Source organism: Lagenorhynchus albirostris, chromosome 12 (genome assembly GCF_949774975.1).
Source record: "Lagenorhynchus albirostris chromosome 12, mLagAlb1.1, whole genome shotgun sequence".
In the NCBI taxonomy this organism is placed as follows: domain Eukaryota; kingdom Metazoa; phylum Chordata; class Mammalia; order Artiodactyla; family Delphinidae; genus Lagenorhynchus; species Lagenorhynchus albirostris.
This window is the reverse complement of record NC_083106.1, coordinates 41,301,528-41,318,209: the sequence shown is the minus strand read 5'-3', so window position 1 is coordinate 41,318,209 and position 16,682 is coordinate 41,301,528. Positions and strand designations below refer to the sequence as shown.

The 16,682-nt window shown below is 36.8% G+C and overlaps 1 protein-coding gene across 2 annotated transcripts in view; it reads right to left on the bottom strand.

Annotated features, from left to right (window-relative positions):
• Positions 1–16,682, bottom strand: part of MCM9 (minichromosome maintenance 9 homologous recombination repair factor) — an 82,927-nt gene that overhangs the window by 21,103 nt on the left and 45,142 nt on the right. For both annotated transcript variants that reach the window (XM_060167345.1, XM_060167346.1), the window contains exon 8: positions 10,007–10,181. In XM_060167345.1, the coding sequence (XP_060023328.1) occupies positions 10,007–10,181 (175 nt within the window). The remainder of the gene's footprint in view (positions 1–10,006; positions 10,182–16,682) is intronic.

Below are 16,682 nucleotides of genomic sequence, written 5' to 3'. Positions count from 1 at the left end.
GGCCTGGTGTGGGCTAGAAGACTGAAGATCAGCCCAGTGGGGACTGGTGCTGTGGCTCTTCCATGGCTATTGGAATCGAGGTGCACAATAAATGTTTACTTGTCTGTCTCGCTACAAGGTTGTCAGCATCTTGACAACAAAGGCCTTGTCTTTTCACCTTTGTGGTATCAGTAGCTAGCAGAGACCATGATGTTGCTGAGTGTTCAAGACATGTTTGCTGAGCAAAACAAGAATCTGCCATCTTTTAAATTTTAGACCGTACTTCCACCTAGGCATATGAGTATAATTGGGTAGCAGCAAATATATAATTGCAATGTCAGATTTTCTCCTAAAATGTGTCCTCAGCAAATAGTGAGGGTATCCTCTATTATTTAAGAATCTGATACCCTGCCTTTGATGAGAAGCTATCCTATTAGGATTGAAAACAACCTGGAAAATACATGAAACACTATCTTTCCCAAATCATTATTTAGTTTAGCATTCTACAGCCTTAAAGATCATCACCACGTAAAGCTCTCTCAAATGACTTCACACAGTGGCACTGAGCTGCCATTTGCCAGTTGCAGGGACTGATTTGCACAGCTTAAACAGGTACTTTCAAATACTGATACCCCCTTTTAAGCTTACACTGCATCCTTTCCTTCTTGGTTTCTTCTTCTCTTTCATTAAGCAGCCAGGACAAATGTAAAGTGTTAAACTCCCAAACTTTAAAAATGTTTTCAGATTTAAGTAACATAAGCAGAGAACAATAAAACTATTGGTCTTTTCAAACAAATATGGATTCAATAAGACCTATATTTTGGTACTAACACTGTAAGTTACATTTTAGTAGACCGTAGACATCCGTAGTAGACATCCTGAGTGTTTTAGCATTTTTTTCTATTCTGACTGCCCATAACAAGCTTTTACACCACAGAAATCATATTGACTGATTCTCTCCCAGCCCCTTGTGCATTTGAATGGTGGCTATATGGCTTATGATATGCCCTCACAGGTATATGCTCACCACATGGATAAACTTTAACCTCAACTTAAAAAACAGTTTGTGGAACTGGCACAGTTACGTGGAACAACAATTTTTTAAAAGAATTCTCTACTTCTATGTAATGTATATAAAGTCACACACACACACACACACACACACACACACACACACACACACCCTCTCTGCGAGATTCCCTGCAGCCTTGGTGGCCAGCCATTCTGATCCAGCAGTTCACATTGATACCCTTAAGGGAGATTATAATTCAAACAAAAATTCCTTCATAAGTCAATCAGACTTTAGTCACTTGAGACATGAGAGAGAGAGAGAAAACAAAAGCATACATATCAAAGAGTTCCTAAAAATGATGCTGCAAGGTATCAAACATCTCAAAGACAATCCTGACATGGTCCTAGAGAATGGGCCCAGAACATCTGGATGATGACGGCTCATTGAAGGACTCCTATTCTAGGGGACAAAAGCCAAAGGAAGAAAAGTCTGAACTGGGGAGTGAGGAGTAGGTAAGGTGTTTCAAGAGGAAAATTCAGAGTATCCTTATTTTATTTTAGTTGAATACATGATTAAGTATTCCCTTTTCATACTTAACCCTTCTTACCTGCTTACTAATGAACAACCTGACATGCTTTATGTATCTAGAGACATTTTCTGAAAGAGTTCTGCATTTGGCAATTAACTGTATACTTTCCATCAGGAAGATTAACAGGCTTCTAATTAGGGAGAGTGAACTTAAGATTCTGAACACTGTTGGCCACAAAATTAGATAAGCAACTGCTTGAAGCAGGTCCAACTTTTTCTTAAATTGTAGAGTGGCCCAGAGTAAGTGCTATGAAAAATGAACACATGAGCTAAGTGGAACCTGAAGAGTGTTTTCTTTGGTTCCCACCACCAAGGAGATGACAGATGGACAGTGGTAACTGAGGGCACGCTTAACTGCCAGCCCAAGAGCAAAACCAACATGTACCATATTCTTGTACTTTTCTGTAAGTGGTATTACAGCTATTACAGTGACGTCAAAATAAAAGTTAAAAAAAAAAAAACGTAAAAGGACAACTTGAATGGAGGAATAAAGATCACATAATTGGTGGGAGCTATGATCTGGGGAGAAACTATAAGAACTTCTACAAACTACAGAGCTTGACCAAGAGTTTACAACTCACTAGGTACATGTGACTAAGTACTGTCTTTTAAAACCCTGCCATCCTTTTTGTCCATCTCTTTGAAATCCACTGAGCTCGAGACTTTTCTCATGAAGAGCTACCTCCTATTTAGATTGATTCACCAGGGTACTCTGTGTAAACAAACTGTTTCCCAGCACCGACAAATCTACTAATACTTACAACTGACATATGACTTGTTCTTTGGTATATTTCTTAAGTGATCCTTTGTCCTCATTATAGTCCTGGACAGGCCAACCACTGGAATGCCCACCAAGCACATAACTCCACAATCCCTTGTACGTAAATTGTCTTACATGGATGACTGGCTGGGCCTGATGTTGGAACCTGACCCAAGAGCAGTCAGCCCATAAACTGGCCAGAGGTCTCTGGGCTGCTCTTGCATAAATCTAGATGACAATATCTAACTGGGCCTCTCTTGAGGGTATCTGAAATGGACACAAGAGGGAGAGCTGAGCTACTAAAGAGAGGTGAACAAGCCTAAAAGACACACAAACACACAGATAAATCAAAGACAGAGAAAATATCTGAGTCACAACAATGGGAGAGCAGGTCTGAAAATGAACATACTTCTGATGCTAAGGTGGCAATGAGATAATATAGCTGCTATTTTATATCTACAAACTCCCATCCCCCAAGTTATGTTCCAGTCACACCCAAATGCAGCTTTTACTCTCCCACATACCCTAGCAGGCCTGGCTTAAGGTCTACTGCAGGTAACTTGAGCTAGTCTCATTATAACTTTAAAAAACCTTTACAGTTATCGTCCACCTTGTAGCGTTCACTATTTCATCCTGGAGCAGAACCATGTTTTGGCTGACAGCTCAAGGATCCTAGACAAAAGCAGGGACCTGATGATGATGGTGACAATGGCCCATATTCACTTATAACAATTTCAAAATCCAAAAAGCTCTTAAAAAAGGCAAGGTTTTCATAGGTAATCTGGCAGCAAACTCTGACCTAAATTGATGTGAGTCTTTATCCCATTTAGTGTGAAGTTTTATAGGTTTCACAAAATAATTAAATAATTAAGGCGTTTGAATACAGAGTGCTGTCTCAGACACTGCTAGTGGGTTTCATAATATATGACACATGCATTGCAGTGCTTTCTTAAAATTGAAACAAAAAATCTGAACTCCAACATGCATTTGGGCCCCAAGAGTTTCTGAAAGGAATTAGAGACCTATAATAGTTAACACTTAAATGGCACTTATTATGTGCCAGGTTCTATCCTAAGCACTTCACTGGATTAACTCAATTTTCACAACAGCCGTATGAAACAGATAGAACAATTCTCACCATTGTACCATGAGGAAACCAAGGCACAGAGGAGTCGGGTGATATGCCTGGCTAGCAGGAAGTGGAGATGGAACCTCAACCCAGCCAGACTAGCTCGGGGACTCTTGCTCTTCATCATTATGATAATTCTTTCAATACCCAATACATTCTTGTGGTCATTTTAAAAAGGTAGAGCTCTTGATGCAGTTTCCTGAACTTGTTCCATGTCTAGCACAGATCATGTTCCATATTTCATGATATAATGTGAAACCGTATTGTACATATTCTGCAATAAACCAGCCAGCAGCTGAATTCATTCATCATGGCTGAGTTTGTGGGCCAGCCCATAATTTGCAGCATCTCATAGGTGGCACCTTAAAGGTTATCTATTTACTCATTAGATGCTTGAATTCCTTATATAATTTTTTTTCTAGATGAACTTGAAGACCTCTAAACCCTATAGGCAGCCTACTTATCTCTAGGCAGCTCTAGCCACTGAGAAGTCTTGCTTGTACTGATTCTAAATATGCTTCCCTGAACCTTCAATCCATTGATTCTAAAGAATATAGAACAAGTCTAATTCCATATCTATATTTGAGCCCTTCAAAATGATTGCAGATAACAATCTAATTACTTTTTCTGGAAATGGTTCAAGGAAAACACAGGCAATGTTTTAAAAATATACAGCAAAAAGTTGGTGTTATTTAAACAACAGAAAGAATAGCTTAAAAAACAAAATGTTGACTTCCAGGCTTCCATAGGATAATGGCAGCTGCTTATATCCAAATCTCTCAACACATGCTCCAGAGACCTTAGGGAAAAACAAGAAGAGCAAATAAACCTGTAAAACAAAACTGAAAGCTAGCTAAGGGAGAGACAGAATACTACAAACTTCAATTTCCATGTAAACAGACATTAGAAACCAGCAAAGCTAATCTAGAGCCCATGTTGGAACAGGAAGATGGGTGGAGACTGAGTGAAAAGGAGGAGAGGGCAATGGGTTCCTCATGATGGAGGAACACAGATAAAACCAACCCTTACAAGGAGGGAATCCCACACGGAGCGGGCAAATATTGAGAACAGCCTTGAGACCTCATCAAAGCAGTGACTACTGGGCAATAGAAAGAGGAACGTGAAAGTTCCTGGGACCAGAGGTGGCAGGCTTGGGAAGGGTCCTGGAGTGGATAGAGGTGACTTACAAGGGGCAAGGGTCCCTTGGAGTGTTGGCAATCAGGAGAAGGAGGCAAGCAGTATATTAAAGATCCTATAGCACAAATGAGAAACACAAAATCAGAACACATCACCTGCCCCCCTTAAACCTTAGGAAAAAACTCTATTAAGTAAAATGCACTGAGCTGAGATTACTCTGAACTAAAAACTAGTACACCATCCAAACCTCTGACCACCACCTTAACAGAATAACTACTACTGATTCAGGAAAAGATAAGACATTTCAGAATGAATGGAAATAATATGCATTATTAGTACAAAACTACCACAAGAATCAAAATACCTTAGTTGGTAAAACCCCCACCCCACCTCCCCCTAAAAAAGCCCACAAAGCAGAAGCAATCTGTATTTAATACACTCACTTAAATTAAATATTCTTAAACAAACATTTGTACGTATGAAGAACCATTCCAAATCAGAATTCAAAAACTCAGAACAGAAACATATAAAAAAGAGGAAGATGAACATCCAGAGATGACTCAGGGAAGAAAATGGGGGAAGGGAGGGAGACAAAATAATTTCAGAAATGAACATTTAAATCTGGGCATCCAAAGAGAGGACAGACAGGAATGAAAATATAATAAAGGGTGCTAAGGGGAGGAATAAAAATGCCAAGAGAATAAAAACAAAACAGCTAAAAAGTCTCAGAAAAAAATTGGTTGCTATAGAATCTAGGCAAAGAAGACCTAACATACATGTAATTGGAATTTCTGAAAAATAAAAACAAAACAAAGAACAGAATATGTGCAACTATAATTCAAGAAACATTTCCAGAGAGAAATGAAGTCTTCTATTGATACATTTCAAAGAGCTCACTAACATCTAGAAAAAATGACCAAGGATAATCAACTAAGATATAGCCTAGTAAAAGTATTACACTTAAACCACAAAGAGAAAAATCCTCCTGGGCCTTCAGGCAAGAAAATCAAATCACCTACAAAGCAAAGGATATCAGGATGGCATTAGATTTGTCAACAGCAACATGCAAAGCAAGATGACAGGAAAGAAAGTATAAGGCTAGGTCTTTATATACAGTCACGCTGTTCTTCAAGTATCAAAGCTATGAAAAATATTAATAGCTTTAAACCTGCACAAACTCAGTACAGTACTCAGGAACCCCTCCCAAGGAATCTGTTAGAGGAGACCTTCATTCAGCCAAGAGATGACAGTGATACTCTGGCCAAAGGATTGTTGGTGAGCCCTGAATATATTTAATTTTAGGTCTAAGACCAAAACAAAGGAAGGTATAAAAGTAGAAGAGTATATACATATAAGTGTTATTTGTCCTGACAAAGTATAAATAATATAACAATTTTTTAATAGTAAAGAGAAGGGAGAAAAGGGAAAGTAGCATATGCTCATTGGTTACCAAATGGGTAATGAAGTACAGTCAAAGGATATTATTTAAAGCTCCCAAGGGAAGATAAAGGGGGCTGCAGGCATTATAAAAGGTATTTATAGGTAAGCCCTAGAACAGGCGTCGTCAAACTACAGCCAGCAGATCAAATCCAGCTCACTACCTATTTTTTAAGTAAAGCTTCACTGTAAAACAGCTACACCTATTGTTTTACATACTGTCTATGGCTTCTTTATTCTGTCCACATCATAGACATATTGATGCAGTCATATTGTCTACATTAGCAGAGGTGAGTAGTTGCAACAGAGACTATATAGCCCACAAAACCCTAAAATATTTACTATCTGGACCTTTATACAAAAAATTTGCCAACCCCTAATGTATAACAAGAATGCAAACCTTCCTAAATGCCAAAAAAATAGAAAAAGAAACAAAGTTTTTTAAAAAATGAAACACTTGACACCAAGCATATTGGTAATACCAATAAATGTAAATGTGCTTAACTCACATTAAAAGAAAAAGATTTTCAGGTTACTTGTAAGACAAAGCAAAGTAAAATAAAACCAACTTTATGCTGTATACAAGAGAACAAATTGCAATCAAAAGGCTGAACATAAAGGAAGAGGCAGATATATTAGGCAAATGTAAATAATATGAAATCAGGAGTTGTGATCTTGATACCAGGCAAGGTAAAATTCAGGCCACACAGCATTAACACAAACTGCAAATGCTAAAGCCACAGCAACTACCTTGATAAAGCAGAAACTTTATGCAAAGTTTCTGATGTGAGACATGCAAAGAGAAAACAACAGACACACAGTAATAATACTTTAACAAACCACTTTCAGCCTAAGACACATCAAACAGACAAAAGGTAAATAAAGATATAGAAGACCTTATAAGGTATAGTTTATAGGTGTGTGTGTGTTTGTGTGTGTGTGTGTGTATCACATCTTGATTATAAAGAATATAACTTCTCAAGCAAAGATGGGCCAGTCATGAAATTGTTCTAACATGAGGCCACAAAGAAAAAACACTCATGAAGCTCCTTAAAGTAGAAATAATACAAACAACATTCTCTGACCACAATGCAATAAAACCAGAAATGAATAGCACCATTGAAAAACAAATAATTTTCAAAAGGTCCTTCTACCTGGAGGTTAAAAAACTCTTTAAAACAAACCTTGAGGGACTTCCCTGGTGGCGCAGTGGTTGAGAGTCTGCCTGCCAATGCAGGGAACACGGGTTCGTGCCCCGGTCTGGGAAGATCCCATATGCCGCGGAGCGGCTGGGCCCATGAGCCATGGCCGCTGAGCCTGCGCGTCCGGAGCCTGTGCTCCGCAACGGGAGAGGCCACAATAGTGAGAGGCCCACGTACCGCAAAAAAAAACAAAAAACAAAACAAAAAAAAACCTTGAGAGAAAGGGGATGTACAAACCAAAACTGCAGAATTTATAAAAAACATATAAAAAATGATAATGAGAACACTACATATAATAATTACAGGATACCATTAAAACAGTGACAAAGAGCATATATATTATGCTATCTTTTGCATAAGAAAAAGGGGAGGTGCGCATGCGAGTGTGCACAAATACCCACACGTGTGTTTTTGACTATTTTTGCTAAAACAAGGAATATAGGAAGGATAAATCAGAAACCAAGGTTTATGAAAGGGATAGGAGAAAACAGAATAGAAGGTGAAGGGATATGAGTATAACTTCTTTGGTATAATAGTTTTGACTTTTGAAATATGTTTTACAAATTCAGAAAACAAAATTAATCAAAAGGCAAACTCTAAAAGTGTACACAAACATAGGTTTAAAGACCTGTTTCCTAACTGTATACCAAATCAGTAATATGACCACACAAAGAAAAGAATTAATTCAAATAACTTTTGAACATGCACTCTGACCATATATAACCTTAGTGGAATATACTCTAAACCCAAAAAGAACTGCAAAGAAGGCTTAAATATTACTTAGTTTCTTTGTGGTTGTTGTTATTGGCAATGGTGTTGGGGTAATAATTCTGAAACTATTTTGGAGAATCAACTGAGTTCATAAACACAAGGAGTCCCTGTGAACACCTTCATATACAAATGAAGTAAGTAAGTTTGGAGAGTCATAAGTATCTTCTCACCCTCACTTTCCTATTGGCTAGAAAACTCTTTTGAAAAGTACATAAATGGTTGTACAACAATGTGAATGGGTTATATTTTTTCAAATTTGTATATTATTTTTTATTATGGTAAAAATGCATATCATAAAATTCACCATCTCAACCATTTCTAAGTGTACATGCAATAGTGTTAAATGTGTTTAAATTGTTGTGTGACCAGTCTCCAGCACTTCATCTTGCAAAACTGAAACTGAACTGCAAAACTGTTTTCCATAGTGGCTGCATCATTTAATATTTTATATTTCCAATAATCCACAAGGATTCCAGGTGCTCCAATTGCTCCCCACCCTCACAAACACTTGTTCTTTCCTTTTTGTTTGTTTGTTTTATGGTAGCCTCCTAACATTTGTGTGGTGATATCGTGTTTGATTTGCATTTTCCTAGTGATTAGTGATGCTGAGCATCTTTTCATGTGCTTGCTGGCCATTTGTGTATCATCTTTGGATGAATGTGTATTCAAGTTCTTTGCCCAGTTTTTAACTTGATTATTTTGTGTTGCTGAGCTGTAGGAGTTCTTTATATATTCTAGCTATTAACTCCTTTTCAGATACATTATTTGCAAATATTTTCTCTGATTCCACATGTTAATTTTTCACTCCATTGCATCCTTTGATGCTCCGAAGTTTTAAATGTTGATGTAGTCCAAATAAATAAATACATAAATAAATAAATCTATCATCTTGCTAATTATATTCTCTTTGTCTCATCTATTCTTTGTTCCCTTTTTCTTCTCTTCCTGCCTTCTTTTGGATTATTTACGATAGCATTTTACCTCCACAACTTACATATTAGTTTTAGTTTAGTTTTTTTTTTTTTTTTTTTTGTGGTACGTGGGCCTCTCACTGTTGTGGCCTCTCCCGTTGCGGAGCACAGGCTCCGGACGCACAGGCTCAGTGGCCATGGCTCACGGGCCTAGCCGCTCCGCGGCATGTGGGATCTTCCCGGACCAGGGCATGAACCCATGTCCCCTGCATCGGCAGGCGGACTCTCAACCACTGCGCCACCAGGGAAGCCCTAGTTTTAGTTTGTCTCTTATTTTCTAGTGGTTGTTCTAGCATTTGTATCTTTAATTGGTTACAGTCTAACTTCAAATAATACCATACCACTTCAGGTAGAGTGCAAGACCATCACAGTTAGTCTGGGGATTGGCACTGCTGTTGTGATCTTTACCCTTAGTGCAGCACAGACTTCAAATTCTCTCTATGCTGAGCTGTCATTACCCTGTGCTTCATGTGGCGGTGTGGGGCAGAGTTTGCTCCTCATTGGTCACGTGCAGCCAGAGACTCACATACCTGAACCTCTGAATCTCCTTGAGTCACAGTAGGTACTTCATCTTATGCTAATATATATTATTTAGGTTTCTATATGCAGTGATAAACCTTCCATTAGGATATATAAGGAGAATGCCATCGAAAGCAGAAATTACATTTTTTTTCTTTTCGAATCTTTCAAAATTCCTAACATAGTACTATGCCCAGAGTAGACACACAATTACTAAATGAGAGGACGAGTTGAATGTTGCATTGAAAGCTCTTCTTAAGTTCCCTGCAAGAATTAAGTCAACTTACATTTATACTTTAGCCTTACCTTACTTTTCTCAACACCTCAATTTACTTCTTCACGTATCTCCATGGGAAGACTAATGTGTGTTGAACGGTGACAGTTGATAATCTCTTAGAGGACCAAACATACCTTGCAGTTCAATATGGTTCACATTTTCCCATAGTCATATATTAACTAATCTCACTATTCCCATACATTTTAAAGAAAATAAATTCTTACCCGGCCTTAGCAACACTTATGGTTTGTTGCTCCATTGCTTCGTGGATACTGGTTCTGTCATGCTCTTTGAGGCTATTAAACTCATCAATACAGCAAAGGCCTGCATCTGCAAGGACTAACGCCCCAGCCTCCAAATTCCATTCTCCTGAGTCTTTTACAGCAGTTACTGTCAGACCTGAGGAAACAAGCAAGCTATGTTAGTTTTTATTTTCGAAAGCATATCTTTTAACTAAGAAGGTAAATAAATTCCTATATTTTAAAGGGAAGGGGATAGAGTCAAGGCTTTAATTTCTACCAACAACAGATGGCATCAGGACAGCTACTTCAGGTATCCATTCACTGGAAGATCTCGGGAGATTCTATGTTCTGAAAATCTAATATGTGTTATTGAGTATTTTGTGGCAGACAGAAGTCCCCAAATTTTCTGTCTCTCCTTGGTAGGTACGGTCACTGAGCAGTCTAAACTTTTAGATGGAGCAAACTGATCTCCAGAGATCTTATGACAATAAGTGCTGAACTATATGCTGTTTACAGAGAAGAGTCCAAAGACCGAGAACAGTAGGTACTGCAGTCCAATGATGAAAATGAAACGTTTGCTGCCAGTCACAGTGTGAAGGAGAATTTCCCTTCGTAAGTATTATCAGATTTTGAGTCATCCTTTATACCAGTCAATAAAGCAGAGCTGGTCAAACGCAAAGGCTCTGGAGCTACCTAGACTTGGATTTGAACCTTGGATCTGTCATTCTGGCTGTCATATTATAGACAAGTTTCCTAATACAGGCATACCTTGTTTTATGGAGCTGTGCTTCACTGCACTTCACAGATACTGTGTTTTTTACAAATTGAAGGTGTGTGGTAACCCTGAGTACAGCAAGTCTACTGGTGCCATTTTTCCAACAGCATTTGCTTACTTCATGTCTCTGTGTCACATTTTGGTAATTCTCGCAATACTTCAAACTTCTTCATGATTATTGCATTTCTTGTGGTGATCTGTGATCGGTGATCTTTCCTGTTACTACTGTAACTGAAGATGTGGTGGGAATAGTCAGAGAACTAGAATTAGAGGTGGAGCCTGAGGATGTGACTGAATTGCTACAATCTCACGATAAAACTTTTTGAGGAGTTGCTTCTTATGAATGGGCAAAGAAAGTGGTTTCTCGAGATGGAATCTACTGCTACTGAGGATGCTTTGCAGATTACTGAAATGATAGCAAAGGATTTAGAATATTACAGAAACTTAGCTGATAAAGCAGCAACAGGATTTGAGAGAATTGACTCCAATTTTGAAGAAGTTCTACTGTGGGCAAAATGCTACCAAATATTGTCGAACGCTACAGAGAATTCCTGAGAGGAAGAGCCACTGATGTGGCAAACTTCCCCGGTGTCTTATTTTAAGAAACTGCCATGGCCACCCCAACCTTCAGCAACCACCACCCTCATCAGTCAGCAGCATCAGCATCGAGACAAGACTCTCCACCAGCAAAAAGATTATGACTTACTGAAGACTCAGATGATGGTTTGCATTTTTTAGCAATAAACTATTTTTTAATTAAGGTATGTACTATTTTTTAGATATAATGCTATTGCAGACCTAATGGACTACAGCATAGTGTAAACATAACTTTTATATCATTGGGAAACCAAAAAATTCATGACTTGCTTCACTGCAGTGGTCTGGAACTGAACCTGCAGTATCTCTGAGGTATGCCCGTGTATCCAGGCCTCAGTTTATTTATCTATAAAAAAAGGATAACAATAGAAAATACTTAACAGATTCTTAGATTTTCAAATAGAATATAAATAAAGCTCTTTGAAAGGAGCACAATGAGTAATTATAATAACTACTGTTGATAAAAATTGATAAACCTCTGGCTAGACTGATCAAGGAAAAAAAAAGGAGGAGACACAAGTTATAAATATCAGGAATGAAAGAGGGGACATCACTATAGGCCCTAAGGAAATACAATGAATGACTCTATGTCCTAGCTTAGATGAAATGGTCAAATTCTTCGAAATATATAAACTGCCAAAGTTTACCTAAAAAGGAATAGATAACTTGCAAAATCCTGCATCTACTTTGAAAATTGATTCTATAGTTAAAGACGATGCAAAACAGAAACGTACAGGCTGAGATGACTTCATGGTTAAACCTACCAAACATTTATGGAAGAAATAATACCGATTATACCAAAGCTTTCAAAAATATAGAGAAACAAGGAACACTTCCTAACTCATTTAATGAAGTCAGCATTATCATGATACCCAAAACAGATAAAGATATACTAAAACTACACACCAGTACCCCTCATTAATATAGATGCAAAAAACCCTGAAAAAATAAAAATCAAACAGTACATAAAATGATAACAGATCATAACTAAATGAAGTTTACCTTGAGAATGCAAGGCTAATTCAACATTCAACTATTAATCACTGTAATTCATCATATCAACAAACTAAGGAAGAAAAAGCAAACCTCAACAGATACAGAAAAAACACTTGATAAAACTCAACAATCATTCACGATTAAAAAGAAAAGAATAAATCTCTCAGAAAGCTAGGGAACAGAGGGAACTTCTTCAATCTGAAAAAGGGTATTTACAAAAATCCTGCAGCTAACATACTTAATGATAAAAGGCTGAATGCTTACCCCCAAGATCAGAACATGGCATGGAGATCAGCTCTCATCACTTATTCAAAATCATACTGGAGGTTCTAGCCAGCGAAATAAAACGAGGAAAAGAAATAAACAATGTACAGGTTGAAAAGGAAAAATTAAAATTGTTCATATTTGCAGAAAATGATTACGTAGAAAATTCCAGATAATCTACAAAAAATACTAAAACTAATAAGTAAGTGTAGTAATGTTGCAGGGTGCAAGTCAATATACAAAAATCAACTATCTTTCTATATATTAGGAAAAAACAATTAGAAATTGCAATTTTAAAATAATATATTTATAATATTACCCCCAAATATGAATACTTGGTTATAAATCTTAAAGAAGATGTGCAAGATCTGTGTGCAAAAACTACAAAACATTGATAAAGGAAATCAAAGATGATGTAATCAAATCAAGAGATTCTCCATGTTCATGGAATGAACTGAAAACTCAATACTTTTAAGATGTTTCCCCAAACTGCTCTATAGATTCAATGCAAGTCCAAACAAAATCCTAGTGGGATTTTTCTTGTTATAGAAATTGACAAGGTGATTCTAAAATTTAAATGGAGAAGCAAAGGAAATAGAAGAATCAAACCAAAAAAGAAACTAGGAGGTCTCACACGACGCATTTCCAGATTTACTACAAAGCTGAAGTAATCAATTTTGTGTGGTATTGGAGAAAAGATATAGACAGACAGAATAATGAAATAGAATAAGAGTCCAAAAATAGGCCCACAAATATATGGTCAAGTAATTTTTGATAAAAATGAAAAAGCAATTCGATGGAGGAAGGATAATCTGTTCCACAAATGGTGCTGTAATAGTTGGATATCCTTATGCAAACAGAAAAAAAATCATTATTTCTCCATACCTCACATTTAATACAAAAATTAACTCATAATGAATTAAAGACCTAAATGAAAAATGTAAAACTTATAGAAGAAAATAGGAAAAAAGCTATGTGAGCTCCTCTGGTTTCTGGTGCAGCACTTAAAGAGCTTAGAAGTTGCTAATCCATCCTAAAAAGTGAAAACCTAAACAAACTGAAAAATCAACAATTGTTCTAAGATCCATCAAAAAAAATGAGCTCACAGGGCAAACTGCTGCCCCCAAAATTGGAAAGACAGAGAATTATAACTTACCAGAACAGAATCCTCTACGGGCACCAGCACTGGGACAGGAAACCCTGAACTGTAACTGACAAATTGCTGGAGCCTCCTTGTGGACAACTCTGAGAATTAAAAATTCCTTAGGAACCCAGTCATGGAGGGGGTGGGTACACACACTTCTGTGAGTTTCACCTCCAAGAGCTCTACCAGGTTCTCACATTGAATATCAACAATTTGTCTCTGACATTGTAAACAGAGAGATTAAAAGTCTAAGAAAAAATCAAAAAGAAATTCTAGAGATCAAAATCACTAGAGATGGAAGAATGCCTTTGATGGGCTCACTTGTAGAGGGGACATGGCTACGGAAAGAATCTCTGAGAATAAGGATACTCAGTAGAAATTTCCAAAACTGAAAAGTAAAGAGAAAAACATGGAAAATAACAGAACAGAATATCCAAGAACTACGGAACAACTACAAAAGGTGTAACATACGTGCAGTGTATGTAATGGGAATACCAGAAGAAGAAAGAGAGAAGGAGAACAGAAGCAGTATTTGAAGCAATAATGAGAAATTCCCAAAATTAATGTCAGACACCAAACCATGGACCCAGAAAACTCAGAGACTATAAAGCAGGAAAAACACTAAAGAAACCATACCTATGCATATGATTTAAACTTTAGAAAATCAAAGGTAAAGAAAAAAGTCTTGAAAAAAGCCAGAGGGGGGGAAAAACCACCTTACCTATAGAGGAGCATAAATGAGAATTATATCCAACTTCCCCTCAGAATATTTCAATACAATCTAAAAAATACATTAAGGCAAGACTAGCATTCAGAAGTGAAGATAAAATCACACTAAGTTCTGCACTGGTTAGATAACATCCAGAGCAGGAGTCAGCAAACTATGATCTGTGGGCCAAATCTGGCCCAACCACCTGTTTTTGTAAAAATCGTTTTCTGGAACACAGTCATGCTCATCATTTACATACTGTCTATGGCTGTTTTCACACTACAATGGCAGAGTCAAGTAGTTGTGACAGACATTGAATGGCCTTCAAAAATCTAAAATATTTATATCTGGCCCTTCACAGAAAAAAGTTGCTGACTCCTGATGTACAGTATTAATATCTACATTGAGACATCAAATTTTAAAAGAAATACTAATAAAAAAGAAAGTAAACAAATAATGAAGGACATGGAAATAATGCCACTTAAAAAATAGTTTACTGCATAGGCTATGATTAGCCTGAAACAAAGATTTAGAGAAGAGAAAGTAATAATTATTACATATTTAGAGAACTATCCTATGGAAGAGCAATTAGGCTAATTTGGGGTGGCTTCAAAAGAAATTACTGAGACCAACGTGCAGAATTTTACAGGGAACTACTGGAAACCTTGAGGTGTTTAAAAAGGAATGAGCTACTTTGCAAAGGAATAAACTGTTCGTCAAAGTAATCTTTAAGTAAAAGTGGAAAGTCCAGTTATCAGAGATAGTGTAGAAACGTATTTATGCAGTGAATAGGTGGCTGAACAACGTGAAATTAGAAAACACCGAGATGAAAGAAAATGAAGATACAACATACCACAACTAATGGAATGCAGCTAAAGCAGTGCTCAGAGAGTAACTTATAGCTATAAACGTCTACATTAAAAAAGAAGATAGAGCTCAAATCAACAATCTATGCTGCCACCTTAAGATACTGGAAATAAAGCAGAGCAAACTAAACCCAAAGAAAGCGGAAGGAAGGAAATAATATAGAACAGAAACTACTGAAACAGAGATATAAAAACAACAGAGAAAATTAATGAATCCAAAAATTGACAAATTTTAGCTAGACTGACCAAACCAAAAAGAGAAAGAAGAATAAAATTACTAAAATCAGGAATTAAAAAGATGGGACATTATTAATGACTTTACAGAAATAAAAAGTATTATAAAGGGACACAACAATAACTGTATATCAACTAATTAGATAATTTAGATGAAATTGACAAAACTCTAAAAAGACACTACCAAAACTGACTCAAGAAAAAAAAGAAAATCTGAACAGACCTATAATAAGTAGGGATTGAATTAGTAATTTAAAAACTACCCACAAAGAGAAAACCATACACAGATGGCCTCACTGGTGAATTCTACCAAACATTAAAAGAATCAAATATGAATCCTTCACAAACTCATCTTTAGAAGTAGAAAAGGAGGAAATACTTCCTAACTCATTCTCTATGAGAACAGTATTACCCATACACCAAAAATCAAAGTAAAGATCAATATCTCTTATGACTACATATACGAAAATCCTCAACAAAATACTAGCAAACCAAATCCAGCAATATATAAAAAGGACTATATAACCATAACCCAGTGAGATTTATCTCAGGAATCCAAGATTGGTGGTATAACATCTGGAAACCAATTAATGTAATATCCTCATATTAATAGAATTAGGGACAAAAGGCATATGATCATCTCAATAGAGGCAGGAAAAGCACTTGACAAAATTCAACCACCCTTCATTAAAAAACACGCAAACCAGGAACAGAAGAGAACCTCTTCAACCTGATAAAGGACATCTTCTTCAACCTGATAAACCCAGAACTAACATCATTCTTGATGTAAGACTGAATGCTTCCCTGTTAAGATCAGAAACAAGACAGGGATGTTCACTCTCACTACTCCTATTCAACACTGTACTGGAGGTTCTAGGAAGGGCAATTAGGCAAAAAATGAAATAACAGACATCCAGAAGGGAAAGGGAGAAGGAAAACTATCCCTGTTTGCAGATGACATGATCTTACATATAGAAAATCCTAAGGAAATCACTAAAAACTACAACTAACAAATGAGTTCATCAAGGTTGAAGTATACAAAATCAATTTTAAAAAATCCATTGTATCTCTAT